Here is a 14123-nt window from a genome sequence, read left to right as displayed (position 1 = left end):
TTGTCAATGAAATGAAAAGGCGGTTTTCGCCCAAATCTTGTGGTGTTCTACAGGGCACATCTGCCTTAAACCCCCAAAACAAGGAATTCCTTCTGATCACCCATAGCCCAGCATTATGGGGTAACAACAGAAAACCTGTCTGCTGAACTTCACCAAGTTCAATGGCTTCTTGACTGAAAAAGCAGGGACAAACTGTGAACACCTCACATGAATTCCTCGCCCTTCTCCGGCCATACAAGGACGCATTTATTGATTTGCACAGACTTTTGTGTATCTCGTGTACACTGCCCACCACGTCTGCAACCTGTGAACGCAGCTTTTCATGTTTACGGCGTGTTAAAAACTACTTGAGGAGCAACAGTGGGGACTCAAGGAATAGTAATTTGGCTTTGCTGTCCATCAGCACAGAACGTGCAAGAGCCCTTGTTGTGGAGGACATCATAGACGCTTTCGTCATGAATCACAACAACAGACGCATTGTCCTGCTTTGACTGACATCTATTGGTGAGTAGGCTCTGCCCTTGTTACCTTAACTTAGTGTGTTTGTTTGCGGTGGCATGGCGATCTTTTAAAGAACGATTGCAACTGTGTACATGTTGGCTTCGACTAACTCTTCATCTGTTGAAAATTCTGAAAAAGTGAGAGATGGTTCAGATGCGTTCTCTTCGGGTTCGCTCTCATGACTCACTTGAGTCAACTCCTACTGTTGCATGCACAAATAACACCTGTGTCACATCAGCATTCTGCTCTTGAGGTAAACAGCTGCTTCATCTTGATGGCCACGGAAGAACATGCTTTAAAAGAGAAAAGCGAAACAACATTAAAGTTCAGTGGAATTTATGCCTTCCAGCTGTGAAGATGCACTCATTATCCAAGGACCTGAGAATCTGAAGGTAATAAGAGTCATACAGAAATCACATTAGCTAGGTTAGCTCAAATAAGTTCATATTAAAATGTGTTAAAACTAGTTAACCTTAGTGCTCAAAGGAATCCGTGGCCCTCATCATTTGGCAGGCGCAAGAATAGCTGACAATACTGCCACGATTTACGTATAATTGCTGGTACAGCATAGAAATAACCTGCCTGGTTTGCATGGCTGCAAATGCAAACTGTACTGTATTAACCAGGATGTCCTGTATTTTGATTCATTACGTATTGAAGCTGAAAAAATTACCCTACCCCAGGTGAACGGTACGTAAACCTTCATCAGTTAAGAAAAACACATTTTGAAAACAACAACAATACAAAAATTAACTGACAAAATGGGAAACCTTCTATGACTCTCAACTCTTTATTATTAACAAATCCAAATTGTACACATAAATACCAAAACTAGATTTTATTTTATTTTTGGAATCAAAACTTTTTCCCCCTTTAAAATCCTCCTCAAACAGAAACATAGAATCAGCCATAAACTGTTATCTGGTTATGTTTGACTTTGGATCATGAGCAAGCAGAGGAAAAACACTCTCCAGCATTTAATTATGACAATAATAAAGATGATGATAATTGCAATCTACCTATTAATTACAGTCTGAAGATGATGAATCGTGCAAATTACAATTGCCTGTATACACTAACTGCAATACATGTAGAATTACACTTTGCGGTGTTTTTGAATCTGAGGTATTGTCAGATTTACTTCAAGGCATATTTCAGTGCATCTGTTCTGATTATATTTGCTTTATGAGAAATTGTCTTTTTCTGTTGCAGACAGAGAAATCATCTGATTTCTTTAAAAATACTGAATTGTTGAACAGCTCATTTTCTGCTCATTTCTTGGTAGGATGGCAGTGTACATGTTTCTTTTCCTTACATGTAATAACTACAACAGTACTCATAATATTACTCAAACATTTTCTGTTTGCATTCAAGGCATAATTTAACCTTTTAGAGATCATCTTGATTTTATCTCAACTTTATTTGCATATGTGACCTTGTGGAAATTTCAAAAGTAAAGTATTCTGATTACGTTATGTTTATATTGCTGTAATTGGATTACATTACTGATTACTGTATTGTATCGGATCGTATTTCAAAAAGTAACCCTCCCAACCCTGCAGGACAAGCGATACAACCTGTTTTACCCGTATTGGTTATAACATTAAAGATATGATAGGTAGGCCTACAGCAACATTTTTTACTTTAGTTGATTATGAATAATTACATTGTTAATATGTTTAATGTTTTAAGTATTAGCTTAATCTGCAACACAATGTGAACTTCACACATTCATTGGAGATAATGATTGTGAAAAATATAATTTTGGATTGCATTAAATTACAAATTACTACATCATCATATCTACGATAAAACATCAGCAGATCTCACACAAAGACCCGCGATTGCTTCTTCTCCAATACAATAGGAATCATTGTGGGGTAGCATTAATGAAATAAAATAATGAAATGAGGAATGTGAATGTAATGACAACTGTAACAGAATCTCTGCCGTAGAATTGGGGGAGAAGAGGGGCACACGTACCCCGTGCAATCATGCATTTCCTTGTTTATATATTTTTATCACCACTGAAAATAATGTAGTATGAGATACCTTGCAATTGTGCGGTTGTGAGTCTGTATTCAGACAAAAAATTTAAGATTTCATGTAAAAATTGTATTTGAGGAGAGAGAGAGAGAGAGAGAGAGAATAAATACAAAATGTTTAATAAAATGTTTTTGATTTACCACGGTTTACTATGGAACGGTTATTTAAGAAGTGAGCTCCTCTCTCATCCAGGACTCTTATTTTGAAATTATTGTCTTGACTATTTTGCCATCAGCCATTTTGTTCCGTTGCAGCAGGAAGTAGTATGATGAGTCCAGGGCTGCATTTATGTGCATCAAACATTTGCTTTCATGGCTTTCCTGAGATATTGTTTGTCTGTAAGTAATATAATGTTGATCACTTTAACATTAAACACAGTTTTATTTACTAGGCCACGAAAATGAGTTACTCTGTAGAAGTAATGTGCCTGAAACTATGCCCTGTTTGGTGCTGAATGAAGCTCCTAATGCATGCAGATTGAGAAGTGTATTTGGTTTTGTATTTGCAAATTTATAAAAACAATAAAGATATGAATAATAACTTACAGTAAATCTAAGTTATGGAAAGTCATCTCTTGAGAGGTTATTGGAATCTCATTCAAAACGTTATTTTGCTGTCTAGCTTTGCAAAACTATGCATTGTAAGGACAGTAAAATATCTAGTTTTAAATCTGAATATAAATACAGGTAAATTTAAACAAAATGTGTAAACTATATTTAAACACAATTCACAAAAATAACAAGTTAACTGTAGAAGTTACTAGTATTGAGAGATTGTTTTAATGTAATAAATGGGAAATTGCTGCTTATTTGAAGCAAATATGAGTACCATAATAAAATGGCAACATCATTTCATATCCACACAGCAATCACAATTCACACCTTCAGTGAAGCCCCTCCTGCTCCAGTTTACAGGTGAAGATAGAGGAATAAAGTGGGATATAAAGAGTCAAGTGTAACAGCTGAAGTCCATTAACTATTGCCAAAATGATGTCAATTAAAGAGGAGAAAGAAGACTTGAGTTATCCAGAGACATGGATAATAAAACGTGAAGATACAGAGGAACAAAGAGGTTGGTGCACATATTTAATTCTTCATCATGACTGTTTGAGAAACATTAAGGTAATACAGTTTCAAGCTGTTCTCTAGATCTGGCAGCTGTTGTTTGAAAATCCTAGAAGCAGTTTGGTAAGTGTACCTGTTTAGCCCACCAAAATCTGTATTCAGACATTTCATATATTTCCATAGTTTACATTGGAAAACATGGTTCAAATTAAAGATAAATCTCTCATTTAAGTTTTATATGCAAGTTAGTTAAATGCACCCATAGAACAAACCATTAATCTCTTGAATTTATATAAATTGTGCCTAGTAATCAAATTTATTGGAAATAGATGAAATACTTGTTCATTTGCAGGGTCTCTTAACACCAAATTGTTTCTTCCACTTCTTGTGTGGTCCCTCACAATTCGGTTGACGATACTAACCTCACAGTTCGGTTCATCATTCATTAAACTAAGCCTAAATCAAGAAAAGTTAAGATTAAAAGTTAAAAAAAATATATTATTACTACCTTAAAGACATATGCAAAACAGTTTATTTCCTTTTTAAAATGTAGTTGTAAGAAATGTTCTTAAAAGTGGTAAATGATCCATCAGAGATGTACTGGGACCAAAAATCAGCCCAGAACAGGGCAATCGTGTCACCAAATGAAAATATTAACTAATAATTCTGCTTACTGAAAATACAGAATTATGTTGACTGACCCTGATTACGTTTGTTTAAAATATTTTTTATTAAAATAGCATTTTTCCAAAGTAATGTTGTCTCTGATTACATCTTAATGTTCTTTTGAAAAAATACATATATAATGGAAGTGCATGCTTCTCCAGTTAAATAATAATTTACTGATGAAATGAAATCAGACATGATATTTGACATTGTAAAGGGATTAATGGAAAGGCGAGAACCGGCTTGACCATATAAATAATAGTTTTAATATAAAACTGAAACAAAATGACAAACACACAAAGGTGTCGGACAGCTGTCCGTAAATCTCGGTCTCACTGCAGCTTCCAGTCAGCCCTTATCCCTCTCTGAGGCTTGATTAGCCTGATTAGGGGCCGGGTGTGCGGAATTACGACCTGGCCCCGACCTGTCACATTTCTCCCTTGTTCTCTCAGGCCCCACCACAGATGCATCGTCTGCCTGCATGTCATCCCCATCTACCTAGATGAGGGGGAACAAGGGGAGGGAAACAAACAAAAAAAGTGTGGCACCTACACACTGTATGGTGATCGTGCCAAATTAACAAAACATTTTAAAAAGAGAGGCAAAGGCCAACAAGCGAGAGAGAAAAAAACACTTACTCGCCAGTCCTCCAATACGGAGTAGCTTGGTCCTCGGCCACTCCTCCACCCTCTAATGGACGACAGCCGTGCCTCCCCAGATGGATCGGAGGCAGACATCCGACCCCTGGCGGACAGAATGCCCCGCCTTGTTTTTGGTGGACAGTAGGGGTCTCCCCTGTCCCTGGCAGCGGTAACCGCTCCATGCGGTTGGTTGGGAGCCCCTCCCCTCGTGGTTGGCGGCCATTCTTCCACCTTCCGGTGGATGGTAGCGGCTTTTCCATTGTGGTGGCGAGGACTCGGCGCATCCCTCCTCCTTCCTGGGTTTCGGCACCAGTCCTCCGGTGGATGGTAGCGGCTTTTCCATTGTGGTGGCGAGGACTCGGCGCATCCCACCTCCTTCCCGGGTTTCGGCACCAGTCCTCCGGTGGATGGTAGCGGCTGTTCCATTGTGGTGGCGAGGACTCGGCGCATCCGGTTTCGGCACCAGTTCAAAGTGATTAAGTGGAAAGGAGGAGGCAAGAACCGGCTTGATGATATAAATAATTGTTTAATGAAGAACTAAACAAAAAGACAAACACACACAGGTGTCGGACAGATGTCCGTAAATCTCTCTCTGTTGCACTGCTGCTTCCAGTCGGCCCTTATCCCTCTCTGAGGCTTGATTAGGCTGATTAGGGGCCGGGTGTGCGAATCACGACCCGGCCCCGCCCTCCACCCTGTCACAGACATTAGTATCAAATTCCTCCATAGCATTATTATAGATAATATTCATATAGTTATAGTAGATAAATATGGCACTATCATAAAACCTTTGCAAACTTAAATGTTCTCTCGCACTTTAATCGGACATTCGATCCCTCACGCTGAAAATGCGCATCTCTCTCCCGCTGCTGGTTTCACTTTTAGTTTTAGCAGTTTCAGCCGAACTCCTCATACAACACCTGCGGCTGCCAGTGTACAATCATATTAATTCCTTGTGTGCAACAAAGGGATTTGCTGTTGTATACCCGCATTCCCTAGGTGTAGGACATTGCGCGTATTGGATAGAACAGATGCTAAAATAATATATATAAAAAAAAAACTCACCCCACATCCATGATGCGCACGACGGTCTGCAACCCAGCCCGACGGAATGGTTTCAGGCTGAGTTCGGGTCAGTTTCACAAGTAGGACCTCGTTGGCGGGTTTGGGTTTGTAATCAATGAAAAAATAAACAGGCTTACCGAACTTGTTTCACGCTCGCACGTCTGTATTCCCATTGTTTAAACACATGCTGGATGAATGTCTTTGAAATTTGCACTGCGTCTCGCTTTTTATTCAGCATCTCGCACAGGTCCGACATATTTTAAACAACATGTCAAGTTAAAAAGAATGCATGTTGAGACACGTGCGCTCCGTTTAATTCTTTGCGCTGTGTCTAGATTGTTTTTAGTGCAGGTGTCACAAAGATTCAACATTCTAAACAAGTTCAGGCTGCATAGAGGGGACTGTTGCATTGTTTCTATTATTCCATATTGTTCTGCACCAAATGAAGTTTCAGCAAATAAATGATAAGGCAATGCTTTTTTTTCCCCCTTCTGCTATTCTGCTTAATTTTTAGGCCCGTGCAGACCTCTATGATGCACATCATCACATATTTGAACTGCGATGTATGGAGCTATGATAAACCGTTACACTCCTTGTCGCTAGGGAATGCTTGCACAAAGACAGTCCTACTAAATTTAGTCTCAATCTGATTTGCTTGCAATTAAAACAACACTCAAGTTACAAATAGAATTAAATATAAAAAAGCAAAAATAAATCAGGGTTTCTTTTTATTTTATTTTACTTCAAAGTCGAATGTGGACTTAAAGAGTACGTGGGCTCAATGTGTGCACTTACTAAAATTACAGTTGTGCAATCAAACAAAACCAGAATCTACCAGTTCCCTTACAACTCAGTACACTTGACATTGCGTAGCTACGCATATGGCAGTGCCTTCACCTCAACCTCGCTACAGTAATGGCGATATTCTAATATTGGCTATGGTGTTTGAGCCCCGCCTCTTTTGGCGCGAAACTGTCCGCTATAAAAACAGGTGCACATACTTCTTTTTCTTCCTTCAAGACAGCGATCATCTCTTGTCTAGAAGCCCACTACCTTCGGTGTTGATTTTCACGAGTCAGCGGGCGGAATCTTCATGGGAAAACTTTCCACTCCCCTGCAGTGTTCCGGCGAACATCACATCGCCGATTGACGCTTAGCTGGTGAACGGGCCTCAGCATCCCGATTCCCCGCAGCGCTTCGGTAGGGTTTGTGTATCCTTACAAGCAATTGTATATAGTGTATTGGATACTGTGTGTTATAAATATATATTAATTATATATTTATATATCTTAAAGAGTCACTTACGTCGTTCTATCAGTGTTCCTTGTGCGAGAGGCACATCCCGCCGTCAGGTCAGCATGAGAGCTAAATTTACTGTCTGAGCTGTGCTCACACAGTCAGCTATCATGGAGGCAGACTGCCCTAACTGTGACGGCATGAGTCTCAAGACGCTTCGCTTGTTCTGAGGGATGATTCAGCCTTAAGTGCCCTCCCACTGTGATCTTCTGTAATACCCGAGGATCCACACTAGGAGGCACGGCAGGGCCGCAAGGTCGAGCAGGATGACTTTGAGATGGTCCTTGTGGCGGTACATGCCCCGCGAGCCCCTCAATCCCTCCGAAGCGCATGTTTTCTGATACGCTATGTGCGTCTGAAAGAGCGGGCGGCCTCGTCTCGTGCAGCTGTTCTGACGCTGGGGATAATAATGACAATGTCATTATTTCTCTCGCTTCATCAGGCGAGTGCTCAGTGGATGATGCTGCCGCCCGTCCCCCAGTGAGGGCGAGGAACGTGCATGCACCTTGGACAGGGAGATGTTCAGTGTCCTTACAAGGGTGGTCGAAGAGCTTCACTCTAAGTGGTCTGTCCCAGAGGAACCTGAACAGTCTCGCCTCGATGAATGGTTCCAGCTCTCCGGACACCGTCAAATGGCAGCGTCCCGCAAATCTGCCCATTTCTTTCCGAAGTTCATAACAAACTATCCAAGTCCTGGCGCGCAACCTTAGATGGCGCGCTCCCGCAGCTGTTGCGTTTTTACCAGCAAGGTGTCATGCTGGGGCAAGTTTTTACGCAGCGCCTAAAGCTATCGGCTGTATTTGTAGACTTAAAAGCTTTTCAGAAATATCAAACTGTCATGTCCTGACATGCATCGCTCAGACAACGTGACAGTTATGGCATATATAAACCACGGAGACGGTGCGGACCTACTGTCACGCTAAGGGGGGATACTGGGCGAATGGAGACTTCATCCTCAAACTGTACTGAGGATTTGGGAAATATTCTGCAAAGTAGAAATCGATCTATTTGCCTCACTGGAGGAATGCCCACTGTCCCCTCTGTTATTCGAAGTCCCAAGCCCCGCTGGGAACAGATGCAATGGCACACAAATGGCCGGCGAAATGCAAATATACATTTCCCCTGGTATGCCTTTGTAAAGGGATAAATGGGAGAGGAGGCGGCAGCAAGAACCGACTTGATAATATAAATAATAGTTTAATTATGAACATAACCAAAAAGACAAACACACAAAGGTGTCAGACAGCTGTCCGTAAATCTCTCTCTGTCGCACTGCCATTTTCAGTCAGCCCTTATCCCTCTCGAGGGCTAATTGGCCTGATTAGGGGCCGGGAAGGTGTTCACTGATTGGTGTCTCTTACATTGGTGTCGCAGGGTAAGACTTGCTCAATTGGCGTTAAAGCACACTCCGCTAGAGGCATGGCCTCGTGGGCATGAACGAATGGTGTGTCCTGACAAGACATATGTTTTGCAGCAGGACAGTCCCCTCAAAACACATGTGCAAGGTTTTACAACCTAGACTTGACGTCTCTTTTCTCTCAAGTCCTCTCTGTTTAGAGCACTTGCGATTTATTAGCCAAATATATATATACTTATACCCTTCCCTTTAAGTACGGTCTCCCCATCATTTGCACAACTGCCTGCAGTCAGGCCATTATAATTTACCATAAAGTTGCAAGCACTTTCATTACAAAATAAACTCCTCTCCCGACTGGGTTCATAAGGAGTTAATTCATACTATATGACTATAGTTCATACGTTCATTATCAGTGTTCTCCTCCTAGCCAACATGAGGGACCACTCATTGCAAGCATACTCATGTTGGTCGCCGTCCCACAAGACTGCGGCGCAATGTTTCCTTCCTAACTGGAAGTTATGTTGTGTAGTGCAGCGTGATGGGATTTTGTTCCCCATATGCATGACTACGCAATGTCAAGTGTACTGAGTCGTAAGGGAACGTCTCGGTTACGTACGTAACCTTGGTTCCCTGAGACGAAGACATTACGAACACTAGCCGCACTACAAGACTCAAGAGTTCTTGAGGCGCGAGCAATGCGCTCCTTGTCCTCAGTCAGAAATGTCTGTGCATTTGTTTTATAGCGGACAGTTTCGCACCAAACAAACACCATAGCAAATATTAGAATATCGGCATTATTGTAGAGAGGTTTCAAGTAGGTTGTGTATGAACGCACTCCCATTTTGCGTAGCTACGTAATGTCTTGTTCCCTTCGTCTTAGGGAACCAAGGTTACATACAACCGAGATGATTTTATGATAATAGACACTTGGCTGTCCATTGGGGTTCAATTTAATTTCTTTTTTTCTTGTATTTGTCACAATTCATTCTTCTCTTTTTAGATTTCATGGATGTGAAAGAGGAAATCCAAGAGCTGAATGACAAGGAGGAGAAACATCAGAATGATAAATCAGATTTTATTTTTGGTGAAAAAATTTCAAATTGCTCACAGATTAAAAATAATTTCTCACAAACATCTCGAACAAAAGCCAAAAATACATTCACATGCCCTCAGTGTGGAAAGAGTTACACACACAAAGGACACTTTACGATTCACATGAAGATTCACACTGGAGAGAAGCCTTTCAAATGCGTTCAGTGTGGAAAAAGTTTCAAACAAAAAGGACACTTTACGATTCACATGAAGATTCACACAGGCGAGAAGCCTTTTACATGCTCTCAATGTGGAAAGAGTTTTGCACTTAAAGCAGTTCTCAATAAGCACCTGAGAATTCACACTGGAGAGAGGCCTTTCACATGCCCTCAGTGTGGACAGTGTTTCACAGACAAAGGACACCTTAATAGTCACATGAAGATTCACACTGGAGAGAAGCCTTTTTCATGCTCTCAATGTGGAAAGAGGTTTGCAATAAAAGGAGATCTTATAAAGCACCTGAGAATTCACACTGGAGAGAGGCCTTTTATTTGCCCTGAGTGTGGAAAGAGTTTCATACAAAATGTACACCTTAAGAGTCACCAACGACTTCACATCGAGGAGAAGCCTTTTTCATGTCTTCAGTGTGGAAAGAGTTTCAAACAAGCAGGCTATCTCACAGTTCATCAGCGCTATCACTCTGTATTAAAGCCATTTTACTGTGATCGGTGTGGCAAAGAATTTATGTGGGAATCACATTTCAAGGTACACTTGACCACTCATGCAAATGAGAAGCCTTAAGGCTTTTGCGCACCAAACCCTATGAGATTATGAGAAATGAATCACGACCTTTAACCTTAAAAGTGAGGCGAATGATCGGCATTAACACATTCACGCATTTACAATAGGTGGCAGTTATTGACAATCAATTATCCCGGTACGGTAGATTGCGCAAAGAGCTATTCATCTAGTCTGCCCATCGCATATGATGGATGAGAAGAAAAACTTGACAAGTAATCACAATATGAAAGACAAGCGAGTTCTCTAGAGAGCACATATGAAATGCATAAAACATATCTCTCTACAAGCTGCAGCAATGATGACAAGTGTGTTGATTAGATTAATGATAACAAAACGTTTGAGACAATTCACAAACTATTTCAGTTCACATTCTGGACAAGTTGACTGAGTATTATTATGTAGACAGTTTGAGGGTGTAAAATCACTGCATAATGAACAGACACAATGACCCTGTTTCCACCTGGTTTCAGATGATCTGACCACATTTGGTCAGCGCTAAATTAAGTATAAACGAGGTCTAAAACAGATCACAAAAAACACATACAAAATGTGATCAAAAACGCATGTGACCACGTTGCAGTTGAGGTGTAAATGCTAACTGTCCTGAATACATCCTGGACAGTAGTGAAGCGCCGCCTGTCACTTGTAAATCAACTGCTGCGCTGTATAAACTTTGATGGTTACGAGTGGTTTTAAAAGGAAAATAAACATACCATCAGATATTTTGAAGAGGATGATACATACTCAAGCACAAGATATGATGTGTCTGATATCAACATGCAGATACACAGATGAGAAGCACAAACATTTGAACCTTTTAATAAAGGTAATCCACTTAAATAATGGATAATTGTGCTCGAAAGGTTACGTTCTGGCATAGATTAAATTTTAGCTGCATCTGGTTTTCAGCATTTTTTTTCTTTCTTTCTGCAGTTTCTTTGTCTTTTCTGACTTTTTTTGCTTTAATATCATGTAGTAACTCAGTAACACAGTGATTGATGTATGTCTTCATGAAATCAGAGACCCTCCCCTCTAAATCCAAACACAAGTGGTCGCAGGAGACTCATTTAGCGACGAGGTGTATACGGCTCACATTTGTCTCATCTGACCACATGTGATCAGATCATCCGAGATGCATCTTAATACCAGGTGTAAATGTGGTCATTTGTCTCCCTTCAAGAGTAGTCTGGTATATTGTAATTACAAGTTCCGAGCACATGAATGACCCAGCGAAGTCATATTAACGAGTGGTAAACTCTGAATTTTAGATGATACATGAGTTTCCATGTTGGGATATTGGAAGGGACGGATCAACATGAAAGATGATAGGAAGTAAAGATTTTGTTAAATTATTTCAATAATATTCATTTGTTTTAGATGACGGTCAACTAATGACTCACCCTTCATGGTTTGTTTTATGCAAATTCATTATTAATATGTTAGATACCATGCATTAATTATGTCATTGATTATTGGTGCAGGTTTATTCACTAATGTTTATCCACCGGTACAACAGAATAAATTTTGCCGTTGTTTATTTAGTAATTTATGAAGTTTGACTTAATAGTCAAACTTTACGGTTACGTTTGACCGTATTTTGTTTCCCAATTGAAAGCGTGACATGTCCTAGTAACAAATGCCCAACTCGGAGGTACAAGCTTTCCAGGTGGAATAAAATAGGGATCCATTCTTTCAAGTCAAAATTGAAAAATCACTGAGTTTGATGTGCAAAGGACTTTAATTTTGATCTTTTAGTGGAATGAGCAGCCTCAGGAACCCTGATAGAACATGAGGGAGTGCATATTGGTGTAAGGCTGTTGCCCCGATATCTGGACTCAAGAACCCTCTGAGAAAAAAAAGAATATCTGAGAAAATCTACCTAAGAATTCTCTTTGAAAAATTACCATCTCTACCTCAAGCATCACACCCACTGAGAGTAAATTATAACTGCAATCTTCCTTGTTCTCCCACATCTGTTCTCTTTCTGCCTCGCAGACTCTCTTCCTTCTCTCCCTTTTCAGCTCAAAATCACCTGAAACTCACCTAATGCCTGTATGTACTAAATCTATTATTGTATGTACACAAATCTGACTATACATGTTTCATATAATATAAAAAGGTCTCAGTGTGACTGGTACAGTGGTCTGCTGCCCACAAAAGTAGATTACATGGCAACAAAGTTTGCTGCCTCCTTGGTTTTCATCCTGTGTGCTGATAAGGTGGCCGATTATGTTTAATGTGTCTGGACATTTAAGGGAAGCTTGCAAAGTTGTCAGCAGGATTCTGTAGCCAGATGAACCCCATGATGTTGTGTGCAACACCATGTCTTACTATAAAGTCAAGTATGCATCTCTTACTTTTAAGATTCATCTTTGAGCCTTGCATGTTTTGTGTTGATTATTTTTGAATTTATTATGTAATTGGCATGATACATATTTACTTTAATAAATTGTTAAACTTTCTATTCTGACTTTATTCTGATTTTATTGGCTTTAGATTACGTTAAGTCCATGTTACCGCAAATCTGCGATCAGAGTTAGTACACACTAATGGCCCAGCGTTGATGGAGCATTGGGCACGTTAACTGGGACCTTAGATTTCTGACTTACTATTTGGCATTAGCTAAGTGTACATAGACTGTAGGGATTAAACACATTATTTACAACAGCGTAATGTTGTTGATCCCTCTAAATAGTGTTATTCATTACTTCTGATTACTGTTAATTTCATTCCAGTTAATGGTATAAACTAAAACAATTAGTTTTAATGACTCCAACCTAAGTGTATCTGAGGTCAGAAGTTTACATACTCTTAGGTTGACGTCATTAAAACACATGTTTTAACCACTCCGCAGACTCAATATTAGCAAACTATAGTTTTGGCAAGTCGTTTAGGACAGCTACTTTGTGCTTGACATGAGTATTTTATTTTTTCAACAATTATTTACAGACAGATTGTTTCACTTTTAATTGACCATCACAATTCCAGTGCAACACAAGTTTACATACACTAAGGCTACGTCTACATTTAATCCAGATACATTTCAAAACAGTGTTTTCATTTCAAAGCGCTCTCCGTCCACACTTGCGTTTTCCAAAAGTTGCTCGTCCACACTGAAACTTATGAAAACACTTAAATCGTGTTACTGCGCATGCAGAAAATCCCCGTTGCATGTACGGACTGAAACGCAAATGTCCTCGTGTTCCATTGCCGGACACCAATTCAGAGTAAACTTCCCTTTTCCTTTGAAGGAATGCAATGTGATGGTTGTACAGAGTAAAACTTAGTTTTCAAATTTATCCACTTTTGAGTGCGTTTTCAAAAAGCTCAGTTTTCGCTAACAAAAACACTGTCTCAGTGTGTACGGAAGGCCAAAACGGAGAGAAAAAGATGTGTTTTCAAACGAAAACATATTAGTGTGGACAAGGCATGAGACTGTGCCTTTAAGCAGCTTGGAAAATTCCAGAAAATGTTATCAAGCCTTTACGCAATTACATTTATGCATTTGGCAGACGCTTAGCTTCTAATTAGACAATTAGCTTCTTATATGCTAATTGGAGGCAAATGGAGGTGTACCTGTGGCTCTATTTTAAGGCCTACCTTCAAACTCCGTGCCTCTTTGCTTGACATCATGGGAAAATCAAACGAAATCAG

The 14123-nt window shown here is 40.0% G+C and overlaps 1 protein-coding gene across 1 annotated transcript in view; it reads left to right on the top strand.

The window, feature by feature from the left end:
- LOC127648824 (gastrula zinc finger protein XlCGF57.1-like) overlaps positions 1–12889 on the top strand; it is a 34324-nt gene extending 21435 nt beyond the window's left edge. Inside the window, exon 4 of the mRNA XM_052133603.1 lies at positions 9858–12889. Coding sequence (XP_051989563.1) covers positions 9858–10469 — 612 coding nt within the window. The 3' untranslated portion in view covers positions 10470–12889. The remainder of the gene's footprint in view (positions 1–9857) is intronic.
- Positions 12890–14123: the final 1234 nt, after the last annotated feature.

This window comes from Xyrauchen texanus, chromosome 9, assembly GCF_025860055.1.
Source record: "Xyrauchen texanus isolate HMW12.3.18 chromosome 9, RBS_HiC_50CHRs, whole genome shotgun sequence".
Lineage (NCBI taxonomy): Eukaryota > Metazoa > Chordata > Actinopteri > Cypriniformes > Catostomidae > Xyrauchen > Xyrauchen texanus.
The sequence above is the reverse complement of the archived record's forward strand: the minus strand, read 5'-3'. Positions and strand labels throughout refer to the sequence as shown.